General features: G+C 42.9%; 1 protein-coding gene across 11 annotated transcripts in view; it reads right to left on the reverse strand.

The window, feature by feature from the left end:
- KMT2C (lysine methyltransferase 2C) overlaps nucleotides 1–15,181 on the reverse strand; it is a 165,214-nt gene that overhangs the window by 122,193 nt on the left and 27,840 nt on the right. For all 11 annotated transcript variants that reach the window (XM_015852848.2, XM_015852855.2, XM_015852858.2 and 8 more), the window contains one exon: nucleotides 4,842–4,930. In XM_015852848.2, coding sequence (XP_015708334.1) covers nucleotides 4,842–4,930 — 89 coding nt within the window. The remainder of the gene's footprint in view (nucleotides 1–4,841; nucleotides 4,931–15,181) is intronic.

Genomic DNA, 15,181 nt, shown 5'->3' on the forward strand with positions numbered 1-15,181 from the left:
TTTGCTGTATGCGGTACAGATAGTAAATAGAATGCCCAATGGATTTACTATGAGTTTCCCAAGGGACTTAGCAGTTCAAACACTCATCCCACTGCACTTCTTCCTGATCAGTCTGGATCCCAATGTTTTTAAGTGACACAAAGACAGGAAGAATTACAGAATCTGTGAAGAGATGGAGGCTTTATAAGTGTTCTCAAAATGGAGATAGAATAATCAAGGAATTCAGTTCCTGTGAATTTAAATGCAGAACCAAGAAAACATCAAGCAAAGAAATTTGCTGAAACTAATGGAAGATGTCAAAAAAAACCACAAAGCCAAGCATTCATAAATATCAAAGGGCTACAAAGCCTACAGAAGACTTACCAGGACACACTTGTTACACTACTTCTTATTTTAGATTAGCAGTTTGTTTTTCAGGGGGCATGACAGACCTAATCACCATAAGTATAATACTGTTATGGAGAGGGGCAGAACAAGATGACATACAGTAAAACACAGTATTCTCCAAACCCACCCTCAGTCAGAACATGAGGCAATAGGCACAAGCTCATGAGTTTCCCTCAAACACAGGGAAGTGCTCTATTTACACCTAACTGTGCAGGTGACAGAGCACTGGAACAGGTTGTTCAGAGTGGCTGTGAAGTCCATCTCATTGGAGATCTTCAGAAGGCACATGGGCATGGCCCTGGGCAACCTGTTCTATGGGGTCTGCTAGAGCAGGGTTAGGACCAGATGGACCACAAGGTGCTTTCAAAACTCAACATGTTTGTGATTTCATGGGTTACAAAAGGATGGGAAGAGGGATGGGTTAGCTCAGTATTTGTTGGATAGAGAAATACCAGTGGGAAAGTCACCAGTGAAAACAATGGTAAAGAAAAATGAAGCAAGAAACAGGCAAATTAAATCTGAAACATTTGGAAAGAGAATGTGAAGCCATAAAATAAATGTCAGTAAGGTAGGAGCCAAGAAATCTACCAGAAAGATAAATCTAGTAGATAAGCAAAAAGAATCTACCCTGAGCTTGACAAGAACCTGAAAGTCTATTGATTCAACTTGAGCAGTTTTTGTCTTGTTTGCTTTTTACTAGAAAAAGTTGGAGTAAGCTCCAAGTAGATCTTTTCCCTAATTCCCCTTTCTTACATAATAAACCCACAGCTGATCCTGAACCTGTGCAGGCCCTACTGCTCCAGCAGGACATATGCAAGTCCAATGGGATGCATTTCAGGGTACTTAATAAGCTGGATGATATCATCTGAAGACCTCTCACAATTATTTTTTCAGTGTTCTGGGAATATGGAAAGGTCTCAGCCAACTGAAAGTTGGCAAACATCATCCTCGTTTTCAAGAAGTCAAGAAAGAAGGCAAGAAAGAAGAGTCCAGTATAATCATAGGCTTGTCTGTCTCACTTTGGTGCCCAGTAAAATTGTGGAGAACCTTACTCTGGGAGTGACTCAAGAACACTTGAAAGACAATGAAGTCAATGGTAACAGCCAACACAACTTCACAAGGAGAAAGTCCTTCTTAACCAACTTAGTCTCATTTTATGACAATGTTGCCCACCTGGCCAACTGGAAACCATGTGTAATCTTTCTGAGTACTGTTTCTCACAGCACCCTTACACACAGAACATCTAATATACAGCTAGATAAAAACATAATGCATTGGGTGAACGGTTGATGGATTGGGCTGAAAGGCTTATAGTAAATTGGATTACATCATTCTGGAGAGGCCAGCGGGGGTTCTGCAGGGCCCCATTTTAGGGCCAGTTGTCTTTCATGTTTTCATGAATGACTTGGATGCAGGACTTGAAGGTATACTAAGTCTGTGGGCAAATTGAGAGGACCTGTTGACTTCCTTCAGGGAATAGAGGCACTGTAAAGAGATCTTGACAGATAAGAGGGCTGGGCATTCACCAAACACAACTACTGGATAGCAGCTTGTTTCCTTGAATGCAGTTAAAATGGCTGTGCCTCAGAATTGCTGTAGAGTCACTTCAGGAACATTTCTGCAGCTTTTTTTTGCTTTTGAACAAAGATTTCTGTCAACATTATGAAAGGAAATGACAACTTCAGTGCTCGTAGTCGTTCCCCCCTCCACACACACACCCCTTGAAATGATTCAATACCTAAAATATGCCTTTTATTCCAGGTGCGAGTAATTTTAATGCTTTATTAAATTAATGCTTCACAAGAAAAAAAAAGTCAAGAATGCTTCTTTCTTTCTTTTTTTTTTAAACTATTCTCTACACAAAAAAACAAACAATGAAAAGAAAACCAGAAATGTGGAGACTTCAAATACATCAGAAGTTGCATATTAAGAGTCTGTACATTCAAGTGATCTTATTCTGAGTTCATAGAATCACCAAGGTTGGAAAAGACCTAAAAGATCATCCAGTCCAACCGTTCACCTATCACCAATAGCTCCCACTAAACCATGTCCCTCAACACAACATCCAGTCATTCCTTGAACACCCCCATGGTCAGTGACTCCACCACCTCCCTGGGCAGTCCATTCCAGTGCCTGACCACCCGCTCTGAGAAGTAATACTTCCTAATGTCCAACCTGAATCTCCTCTGCCATAGCTTGAAACCATTCCTTCTGGTCCTGTCACTCATGACACTAGAGAAGAGGCCGACCCCCAGCTCACTACAACCTCCCTTCAGGAAGTGATAGAGAGCAATAAAGTCTCCCCTGAGCCTCCTCTTCTCCAGGCTGAACAATCCCAGCTCCCTCAGCCTCTCCTCATAAGTCCTGTGCTCCAGACTCCTCACCAGCTTTGTTACCCTCCTCTGAACATGTTCCAGGGCCTCAATGTCTTTCTTGCAGTGAGGGGCCCAAAACTGGACACAGTTGGCGAGTCTACTGCTTCCAAAAAAACAGAAATAAAAGACCTTTTTGGCCAAAGAAGAAACTCACAAACTGGACCATGAGTATACTTCAAGTATCACGTGGAGTGAAAGCAGCCTTTTCAGTCAGTGCAATTAAAACTCCATCAAACCACACCGTGTTCGACTTCTAAAATAACTGTGACTGTGCCCCTATCAAAAGGCTCAGTATCAGAACAGCATTTCAGACCTACATCGTCCTGTGAGGCTTCTTTTCTCTTAATAGTTTGTAAAAAGGATCCTGAACTCAGAGCTGAAGTGGTGATGCATCACTTTCAGCAGCACGCAGAAAGGAGTCTATGGCACTCGGGGATTTCCAGCACAGTGCTCCACTGCTGCAGCACCTCTAATATGAGCTGCAGTCCTCTGTGACAGCAAGGATGAGTTTGATGAACGATAATGGAGAGATTTATCTACAGTCACTCCTGGAGACTTAGAAATAATTCTTGCCTGATTTTCAGGAGAACGTTTCTACCACGTGGGATGGGAGGAGTTATGAATGGAATACGAACATTTAGAAGTAGCCTTTCTTTACACTGTTGTTTCTCTACAGAGAAATACCTGTTATAACTTATTCAATTTCAACTTTAGCAAGTAGTTCACTATTACAGCAGCTTATTACCAGGGGAAGAAAAATAGCAGAAGAAAATAATGAAACACTCTTGCATTCAGCTTTAATCCAGCCTCTTTCCACAAACCCTTAACAACAATTCAACATAGGCTGTGACTAAACATTCATGATGCTCCCAAAAGCATGTGATCCTGAGTAAAAAGCTGCCTTAAACCTGATGACAACACCTGGCAAGTAAGAAGCAAGAGACCAGCATATGCAGACAAAGCTCACTCTCCATCCATTTGACAATTTCAGACCCCACTTTCATAGCTTTAGCCACTGCAACCATATTGCTCTATGGCCTATATGAAACCTTGTGGCAAACGCCTTGCTCTTCTGAAGTCCTCTGCTTGTTCTCCCTACACATCTACACTAAGCACAGATTCTTGTCTTCAGATTTAAAGACTTCATAACTCTACCTCTTTACTTAACAAGTATAACTAACAAGTCCCCTAATTCAGCTGGCACTTCCATCCATCTGCCCTCCTGACCATCAGTTTCTGCTGTTAACGTGTCTGCGCGCTTTCTTCCACTTTGCTCATTATGCATATAGGGCTACCTAATTAAATTTATAATCCCTTATGTCTCAGTGCATTTTTAAGGCTTTTATTTCTGTCAAATCTAAAAACTTCTGCCAACTGGCCCTGGCTTAATCCTTCCTGGCAGAGTTCATCCTTCTACATATCTTCAGTTTCTGGTTAAAAACAGGCAAATGGCTACAGACACGTGCCTGGCAAAGAGATGACAGTTCTTCAGCACAGCTTTTATCTTGTGTGTTAGCTCATCTGTTTGTCTCTTTAGACTCTTAACCTGCCAGAACAGAACTCACAAACTGTTGCAACAACACTCAGTCCAGTACAATGAGATCCCTCTGGTAAATGAAACATTTGGGTACTATCATAACAAATATTTACGAAAGCAAGAATGCTCTTGTTTCCTAAGCAGCAGCAGGAGGCATTAACATGAGGTTATCCTGGCCATATCATCTGCTTAGTTAGCTGAGGATGCAAGTCAGCTAGTAACACTGTATTTCCACAGGTATCCTAAAAAGAGCAGCTTCTGCTTCAGAGGTTTTTAGTTTCATTAGCTACTACCTTAAAACAAACAAACAAAAAGAGGCACCTCCTATAATAGGGAGTGTCCTCATTAGGCTGCTTAAAAGAAATAAGTTCAAAGAGCATTAACTGAGATAGATATAAATAACATATTTCTAAATATCTGCCCGAACGCATGTGTCATACTACCAAATTAAATACTTCCTCCTTGCCAAAGTTCTGTGTAATAAAATGCATTTCCAAGGAAGAAGCAACAACCAGATAGCATCAATGCCGTACTCTCATTACCTGTTTCCACAGTGTTTTCTGTTTCTGCTGCCTCCAAACCATCCATACTGTCTTCATCCTCCACTGCAGTTTTTCCTCTACTCCGAGGCCTGCAAACATAGAAGAGAAAACTGTTTATAAACTGAAAGCACTTTTAATTGCTTTTTTATTATAAGCTTTATCCCCAATTTAAATAATTTCATTTTGGAGGAATAATTGTCAGCATTACATTGTATGACATTAATCAGTGATTTGGCCTGTAGTTCCACACGCAATAAAATAGACACTAAACCATTCAAAGCACCAAGTACCCTTGGAAGAAATTTCTACCAAATAATACCAATGCTAAAGCAATTCAATCGAAACACGTCTTATTTTTAGTGAAATAAGTATTTTGACACTTAGAACGTTATGAAGGATGGCAGGATGCTACCACCTTAAAAAAAGACGTCAGGACAGTAAATCAAAACTAAAGATACCTGACGGATCCAGCTCCATCTCAACCAAGGTCTGACAGAAAGCAGAGAGCTTTGTGTCACAAGTTTCACCCTTTTTTCCTCCGCTTGGCTTTTCAACAGCGAGCACGGTGGGCTGTCGAGAAGCCCAAGCATCCAGATTCCCAGCTGTTCAGCAGCCCATTTGAAAGGGAGCCAAGAGCTTGGCACTTTGCCTCCCAAATTTTCAGGCTACTTGGCAACCTGCCTGGCATGCTGACAGAAAGCCTGGGAGACCCTGGGAGCTTCTGATTCCAAGTACACAAATTTTGAGCAGTGTGGGGCATCTCAGTGTTTCCAAAGTCCCGGAGCTCCAAGGCAACCATTCACCCAACCAGCCCTCCTTGGATCAGGATGTCACCCAGGCAGCTCCATGAACAGAAACCCCGCTTCGGTTCCTCTTTCATGGAGAATTCTGAAACGTTTGGGTTTAGAAGCTTTGTTGGCTTCTTTTCTTTCTTCTTCTTTTTGAAAGTGATGAAATCATTCTTAAAATCAGCATTTCCTCATTATTTCTTTTTTCCTACTGTTAAAATACCAAGATCTAGCAGTAGAACTACCTCAGAACTAGATCTGCTATATCAGCTAAAAAGCATACACTCTATCGTGCAATGCTTTGCTCTCTGATAGATCAAAGATGACCATCAGCACAGAGCTGGGACAGACCATCACCTTCTGAGCCTACATATGGTGTTCTTCAGCAAAGCAAGGAGGGCCTGCCTGGTACCACCTAACCAGATCCCATCTAAATGAGTTTGGGAGTTTTGTCACTACTGCAAAGAAGGAAAGGAACAACTATTACACAGCTAAAACCAGAGGCTGAGAAACCACTAATTGACAAAGGAGTGAAGGGGAAAGTGGAAAGCAGGAAGAGATGAAGGATAGACGGACTTTCATCTTCTTGGCACTCTTATAAGAGTTGTTCAGACAAAGGTGAAAGCGTGGGAGTAACCATAACCCTATGCACAGAAAAGAAAACTGCAGCCCCTCCAGTTAAGCTCTGTTCTACAAGCCTCCAGTGCAGCATCTTAAAACCAAAGTGTCATATATTTAAACCAGAACAAACTGCACAGTGCCATCTGAAGAAGTTGCCATACACTGCACCAGTTGTCCATGCCATTATGTTTCTTGTGGTTCTACAAAACATCCCCACATCATCCAGCACCAAATGGATGTGGGAATATGCAGGTAAATACGGCCACTCACTGCAGGAATGCTCAAAGGCTTCACAGTGTTTCCCAACACATCTCTTCAGGCAAGGGTCTGTGGGCAGAGGAAACGACTGTTCTGAGTTAATCTAATAACGTACACGTGGCTTGGGGTTTTCTATCACAGCTACATTTTGTGTATTAAGCACCGAAGTAGCTCACAAGGCCCTTCCAAGCACTGTGCTTAAACAAGAGCAGTACTCACTCCCTGAACTCCCCGCTGTACCTTGGCGGCCTATTTAACGCTGAGAAAAATCAGAGGTTTTAATTAATTAAACATAATTGCTCCTTCTCAGCAGAAGATACAACCACATCTGGCGTCACCTGCCATCACCGAATCCAACCCCAGCTCCACACAGCAGCACCCAAACCCAACCCTGTGTCTCACAGTGGAGTCCCAATGCTCCACGAGATGCCCTGGGCAGCCCATTCCATGCCCACCATCCTCTGTGGCACAGCCTTTCCCACACCCCCAGCTGCCCTCCCCTCACAGCTCCGTGCCATTCCTTCAGGCCCTGCTGTACCCTCAGGCCCTGTCATTGCCCCTCTGCTCCCTGTGAGCAACGCATCTCATCACCCAGCCCCCCAGTAACACCCAGCACTTCCCCACAGCAGCCCAGTTCCCAAGCAGCTCATCTCAAATGCCCCTGTAAGGGAAGCCAAATTTCAGTCGCTTTCTTGGTTGGTTGTTTTTGTTTTGTTTTGGTTTTTTTGTTGTTGTTCTACCATATACTTTCTCAAACTGGAAGCAACAAACACTGCATTACTAATTCAATGGAAAAGCAGAAGCAACAGATCCAGTTCCACCTAATTTGAGTGCCGCTGCCAAAGCAAGAGCAACATGAACAGGCAGAGCATGGCCAACACGACGGCATGGAGCAGGCAGCACAACAGGCAGTGGGCTGGGGGCACAGGCCGGACTGTGGCCAAGCAGCCTGAGACCAGCTCTCTTCTTTACCTTTTCCTACAGCAGAGTTCAATTTAGAAGGGATAGAACAAAACAGTATCTTCTGGATCCACGTGAAATAACTGAAGCAGCAATGAGCCATAGATGCTTGACACTTCCAGTTTCTGCTCACCCACAAGTTACAGCCAGACGAGTTTTCCTTTAAGTTGCTACCACCAAAATCAGATGGTGATTCGTTCAGACCAGCCTCAGAAGCCACCTTCCTAATCTGCTGGATCCTGCGTCAGTCTTACCACCCTGTTTTCATAGGAACCATCCCACAGCTTCCTCTTCCTTCTCAAATGCCGTAACTTTTAAAATGTTTGGGGGAGGAACTGCCCTCCTTTCCACGTGAAACGCTGAGCGCTGTGAATGTACTAAATATATAAAACGGGGCCAATAACCTTAAAAAGTGGTGTAACATCTGGGATACAGTAACATCCGAAACCAGCACAGATGTCTTGTTAAATGAACATCTGTCCACAGCCTTACCCTGGAAGACGGTAGAGCACTGATTTATAAAGTGGCTCAATTAGTGCTGCAGTCAGCGGGGCTCGCACCAAATTGATGTTCACACGACAGTTTCACAAGTGAAAGCTGTTACCGTCTCCTCGATGATCTTCTTAGCAGGTGTGCAAAAGTGCCCGCTCCTGGGATTTTCCAAAGGCAAGCTGTAATTACAGCTGTAACAGCTCAACGGGGCTCAAGTGCACACTGGAAGCACTACGGTTCAGCTATAAGCCCACGTGAAGGAAATCACAGCAAGAAAGCAAGAATCAATTCATGGAAATACCTTTACACAAACATACTTTCCCCCCTCTCTGAATGTTAGTTGTCAATGCAAAGTTACTACTCTTAAGAGTTGAGCAAATTCTCCACATATCTCCTGTATAAAACGAACAATATGGCTCCAGAAGCAAGGCAGTGCCAACTAGCTAGGATTTATTTCAATAGCTCCAAACACTAACAAGCCTAAAATAGGATACTTGCTATTACACCGACTCCAGCTTCAAAGTGATCTCAATTTGGAACTTATTTATGAGGATTTTTTAAACTACACAACCAATATATCAGGTGAAAATGTCTTCTCTGTTCGCTCTTTACACTGTTTTCTTTCTTGAGCTATAAGAAAGAGCTTGGTATTTAGCTTTCATCTATTTACTTCTTACATTAGAGATGCACATACAAAGGGCAGCAGGAACCTGATGTATGGACAAGAGGCGTAACAGAAACATCACAAAGGATGCAAAGGTGAGAAGGCTGAACTTTTGGAAATAGAAGAAGTGAAGGATGTTAGGAAAGAGCTTTTTATGTGACATCCATGGAAACAGACTTACTATCATCTCAATACAGAAGTTACTCAAGCTTCTGTTTAATTATTAAGTGGCCTTAAAAATATACTTGGCATTTCCTATCAGTCTCCTGGTACTATCAAAGACGAAGTGTGTATCTTAATACTTCCAATGTTATAAAGCATACTAATATTTTCAGAAATCTCCACATGAAAGAAAACTGACACATTTAAAACCAAAGCACTGCAGCTTTGTACACACTGTACACCTCCTTTAATCAGTAACAATATTGAAGATATTCACTCACTTCACATTCCTCATTCATCCGGGCTGTAACATGTTTGGAGCTGAAACTTTTTTCACATCTCTACTTTATACAGTTCACATCTGAAATCATTACAGCCTTTGAGATCAGGGCTGCTTGAGAAAATGCATTAAAAGAGCCTGGATTCCACTGCTGATTCTTAACTAAAGATTTCCTGTGATCCCCTCTGAAACACAAGTCTGCCAGAGATTTCCTACACAGGGAAATGCAAATGGGAGTCTGGACTGGTCAACTGAACGTTATTTTGCAGAAGGCCGGCAGAGCCAGGAGCCTGGAGTGAAACTCCATCATGTGACAAGGCTGCTCTGGCCAAAGCCAGAGAAGTATTGAGCCTAGGACTACTACAGTGCACTTGAGCTTCTGCTTGCCTCTTTCTGATATCATCACACAAGAAGCAGAGTTCGATGCTGACCCATGTCTACAGCTTATCCAGATTCAGAGACGTTTGGAAGAACAGGGCGAGAAACCACGTAAGAGGCTTTCAGGTCCTTCTTTCTCATGTTCAAATTGACTGTTTAAACACCTATGAATTCTGTAACCTAAAATTACTTTTAGACAAATATCTGTCCAAATGACCCAGCAACATTCAGCATCAAGAACCGCTACACATCCTACTGCACCAAAACACGCTACAACATCAAACACTGCCATTTCTTGACTGGCAACACACACGTTGCACTCACACCAGAACATACGATGCATTTCTCCATGACGACAGCTATGGCAAGTTTAAACTTCACCAATCTTGTGACAGATGTGATGCTGACGATGTTTACCCACAGCAGGGCCAAGCTCTCATCTTCACTTAGAATGAAGAACTCTGCACCTGCTTGCTGCTTCCTACGCTGCAGGGCTTTGCCTGCTGCCCCATCCTGAATGACTGTGGCAAAACAACACTATGAACTGCAGCTCCCATATTTGGCTGTTTCAAGATTTCAGGCATAAAATGCAACAGATCTGAGTCACCGTGCACGACAAACAGCTGCCAAGTATTTGGAACTTCAGGGAAGTTTTGGTCTCCTCGAACAGATTTCTGTAATTTTAGTTCCATTAATTAAGAGTTGTTTTCAAAAGATTTCCTTTGGAGGCTGCAGTCTGCCTGAGTCTCACTATAAGAACACTGTGAAGGTTCTTTCAAAATGCATTTTGTCTGTTTGCGTTAAACATTCCCACTGGATCTGCAGGAAGTAGGGCTGCAGATGGCGGCTCTTCAGCCTGGAGAAGAGAAGGCTCCTGGGGGACCTTATGGCGGCCATCCAGGCACTGCAGAGGCCTATGGGAAAGCTGGGGAGGGACTTTTTATAAGGGCAGGTAGAGACAGGATGAGGGGAAATGGTTTTAAAATAGAAGAGGGTATATTTAGACTAGATATTAGAAAGAAATTCTTTACTATGATGGTGGTGAGACACTGAACAGGTTGCCCAATGAGGCTGTGGATGTCCCCTCCCTGGAAGCATTTAAGGCCAGGCTGGATGGGGCTGTGAGCAACCTGGTCTAGAGGGAGGTGTCCTTGCCCACAGCAGGGAGGTTGGAACCAAGTGACCTTAAAAGTCCCTTCCAACCAAAACCAGTCTATGATTCCATTACTGCACCACCATCAGTAGCATTCAGACACACACAGCACGTGCATGTAAATGAATACCCAGTACTCACACCAGACAACTATTCTGAACAGTTCTTACTCAGACTCTTATGCTATATATTTTTTAGAGTCTGCATATAGTGGCCATGAAAAGCTCTGACCACTGCTTTCATTCACTGTTAATTTGAACAGGATACTCCAAAAATGGATACAAATATTGATCTCTCACCTATTATTTCAACCACTGTAAGAGAAACTAAATGCCCTTCGCACATCATCATTCTGAATCTATCAAACTGCATCATCCTGCTCAGAACATCTCATGTTGTTGCCCCAAATGAAGCTCAGCATCTTTTGTCTCTGACTGATTTTAACATTTTAAGACTGGGTGCTTCTCCCACCAACTCCTGAAGCTTCATCTGGATCACAGCACGGAAGGCCTGACAGTACCCAAAGTGATAACAGTCTGCTCTTATGCATGATGCCGACTTAAAACACATTAAGCAGAATTGTCTTAATACTATCCAAATTAATTGAGCGAATGTTTGAACAGTAGTTCTTGCATGTTAACTAGTTTGTCATTACCAATTTGAAATGGATTTAGACAGGAAAAAAAACTAACAGAAATGAATGTCATATCACCACATACTTTACCCATCTGTTAGCACCCTTAGTGCTCCTTATAAAGAAATGCATTTTTATTTCAGATAATGTCAACAAGTTATGAAATATTTCTCTTTCAGAAAGACTGCTAAGCCTAGGGAAGCCAAAGGGAAAAAGAACACGAGATCCACTCGCTAATTAAAATTCCATTAAGCCTTATTCAGAAGCCTTGGAAAACCTCAGAATATTAAAAATAAACCTAACACGAAGATGGGTAATGTAATCAGATGGGTGTCAGTGCAAATTTGTAATTCACATGAAATGCTTTAACAAAATTTGTTTTCCAACTAGAAGTAAATCCTGAAAGCCAGATCATGGAAGCTGTTTTTATCCCAGAGTAAATAAAACCCTGGAAATACCATTGTGAAAAATAAACAACAATACAAAGAGCATAGCAAGCGTGCTCCAGAGCACAGCCACAGCTAATACCAGTCCTTACAAATGTTTAAAAGGTTCTGTATAAACAGACATATCAGTCTCTGGGGGCACAGATAAGGCAGAAACAAAACCGCCTTCCACTTTATTCCATAAATATCATTGAAAAAGATTCATCTGACCCGGAGACCCAAATTTGCCCACTGACAGTTACAGAGTAACCTCAAATAACTGCAACACAGAACTTCTAATCTTCTGTTCAGGGGGCTGCAAAATCATCACCTCACTTGGGACAGTGCTGGTGCCCTGCAATGCTCTCAGAACTTCACACCTTCACCTGTGAGGCCATAAGGACCCACATCAAGCTTTCTTGTGCTTCCCCATGCTAGTAGTCTTCTGCCAATTAAGAAAACATTCACAGCGTTCAAACCACCTACAGCATAAAGGTTATTTTCTACTTTATCTAAGGTGCTCCTAGAGAAAAACAGGGTAAAAAGGTAAAGAAATAAACGAGTGTGTTTTCCAGCACCTGGCGCTAGAGAAGGTCTGTGACCTGCCATCTCTTTCACAGTGCCCAGTATCAGGTGAGATCAGGCTGGGACAGAAGTGGTAGCACAAGAATGATCTACGGCTCTCCCTACGTCACCCGATACAGGTCAGAGTCATAAACAAAATTGTATCTGTGTCATAGGATAGCAGCATGTATCCAGCAAACATTGTTACAGCTACTACTACAATGGAAGTCATCCAAGAGGACCAACTGATACCTGCAGGTCAAGTTCCCCTGAGGCCGCCATCCAAAGGCAGGCAAGGCAAGAAGAAAGCTTGCTCCATTTACCGCACTACACGTCACACGTCCTCCAGTGCTGCAACTTATCTCCTCAGTTTTAACCAGCAAGGAAATGAGGAGCTGAGATAATACAAAATTAGTTACCAACATTTGTGCTCAGCATGGAGAAAATGCCAAAATACCTGAGATTCGAACATGCTGACATGAAGACACAGGAATAAAAACAAGGTTTATGAACTAGCACAGGAAAACACGGCCAACTTCCACACAGATCAATTACTTCATTTCATTCATTGGAGCTTCAGGAAGCAGTGGGAGGGAAGAGCACTGATAGGAGACGAGCCAGAGAAGGAGGAGAGGGCAACCAAGCCAATGACAGCTTCCTCTGGTCACACAGGGCAAGCTGTGCTGTCTAAAAGCAGCTGGACATCACAGTCATTCAATTCCCAACTTTTTTGCATCAGCCACCATAAAAATGACCTAAAAAAGTAACCAAAAAATCACTTGTATTTTTGATTGTTTGTATATTTATGTTATTTAATCTTTTCTGAGCACAGACCTTCTGGAATGACAGCTTCCTAGATATTTATACTCTTACTTCAACTTGCCTTTTACGTATACGCATATGCTTTTAATTAGCATTTACAGCATGAAAGTTTGATTCTACTCAGCCTCAAAAACTTCCCTAAGCCCTTCAGAAGCACTCCAGATCCACAAAGCAGGCCCAGCAGCAGCTCTGCTTGCAACCACTTGGGCAGATGACATAGCCAAGGGAAGCACACATGACCTGGTTTAACTTACAGCACCTCACAGGCACTTGGATTTACCAAAGCACAACTCAGTGTCCTGACAGAACAGGTAGATCACAGCTTGGCCAACATAAGAATCTCAGAGTGTTAGCTCTTTATCTTCATGCACTGAAAATTTTCCTCAAAGTACATTTTGTTTAATCCAAATCCCACCTCCACCTCTCCCCTTCACCCACCCTTATTGTTCCATATACAGTTCACTAACAATATTATTTCCAGAAAGGATTCCACAAGAGGTCCCAATACAACCCAAGAGTTCGCACCTCTGAAGACTGTTCATAAAATGTATAGACGTGGCACTGAGGGACATGGTCAGTGAGTATGGGGGGTGTGCTGATGGTTGGGCTTCATCTTAGAGGCCTTTCCAACCTTAACAATTCTATGATCAAGATAAAACCACAAAGCTGGAAGCCAGACATTCTCTACAGTTCTCCACTTTGCACAACACACCACCAAGGCACACGCTGCAGCCATCACAACACCAAGGGGCTTCCCTCCTCAGACAGATGTGCCCTCTGGATCCTCCTTACTTCACTGCAGGATTTCACCACTGCACAGAATCATAGAATCACTCAGGTTGGAAAAGACCTTAAAGACCATGGAGTCCAACCACAACCCAACCATACTACCCTAACTAACAACCCTCTGCTAAATCACATCCCTGAGCACCACATCCAAATGGTTTTTAAACACATCCAGGGATGGTGACTCAACCACTTCCCTGGGGATCCTATTCCAGTGCTTAACAACCCTTTCTGTAAAGAAGTTTCTCCCGATATCCAGCCTAAACGTACTCTGGGACAACCTGAGGCCATTTCCCCTAGTCCTGTCACCAGTGAGAAAAGACCCACCCCACGCTGCTGTAAGCACCTTTCATGTGTTGGAAGAGAGCAAGAAGGTCTCCCCTCGGCCTCCTTTTCCCCAGACTGAACAGCCCCAGTTACTTCAGACTTTCCCTGTACGGCATATTCTCCAAGCCCTTCACCAGCCTTGTTGCCCTTCTTTGGACCCGCTCAAAGGAGCGGGCACTGTGTGCTTCAATATACTTTGTAGGATAATAAAATATTCTATTGAAAACATGAGATCAAAACCCGATGACTTTATTGCTTCTTACAACTTTTCCACCGTAAAATTTGACACCAAGGTACTAATTGGCAGGGACAAAATTATGTAGCAATTAGGGCATGACAGCAAAAGCAAACAAGAACTGAAAATGGGTTCGACACTTCTGGTAACAAGCAGGTAATTATCACAGCAGCTTGAAAGGGGCATAATCAACCAAACTGACATCATCCCTCCCACATAATAAAACACAAAATCCCCTCACGTGCAATGTAGCTTACACAGAGCTGGTAAATGCTGCTCGTCTGGTCCCAGTGTCCACAGGGCAGCCAAGGTTACATTTGGGATAGTTTGGCAGTGGGCAGCATTTATTTATTTACTCAGACTGATGGTAACTCTCACATTTTCACCCATTCTGGAATACTAAGGTTATTAACAGAAAACAGCATTTCATGCAAATGCCTTTGTTTCTTTTCCCAGTGTAACTTTGTTTTCAGAGTTCCTAGAATACAGAGAATCTGTGCCTCAAGGTAAAGTTACCATTCCACTACTGCCTGCAAGACAGAATGGGCTGAATGGCTTTACTTCAGAAACAGAAAGTTACTGGTTGTAATTATGGTTAATTCCTACCTACCAGAACTCAGCAACAATTCATTTTTACCTTTTCTTCCCTCACTTACACTGAGGTGTGAACACGATCCCTTGTCCCCAAGCTTCATTATCTCACGAACATTTCCTCTGCCCACCCTAACACACAGCCCGGCCTCAGCACAAATGGCAGTGGTTCCTCACTATGTATTTGAGGTCATTAAACT

This window comes from Coturnix japonica, chromosome 2, assembly GCF_001577835.2.
Source record: "Coturnix japonica isolate 7356 chromosome 2, Coturnix japonica 2.1, whole genome shotgun sequence".
Lineage (NCBI taxonomy): Eukaryota > Metazoa > Chordata > Aves > Galliformes > Phasianidae > Coturnix > Coturnix japonica.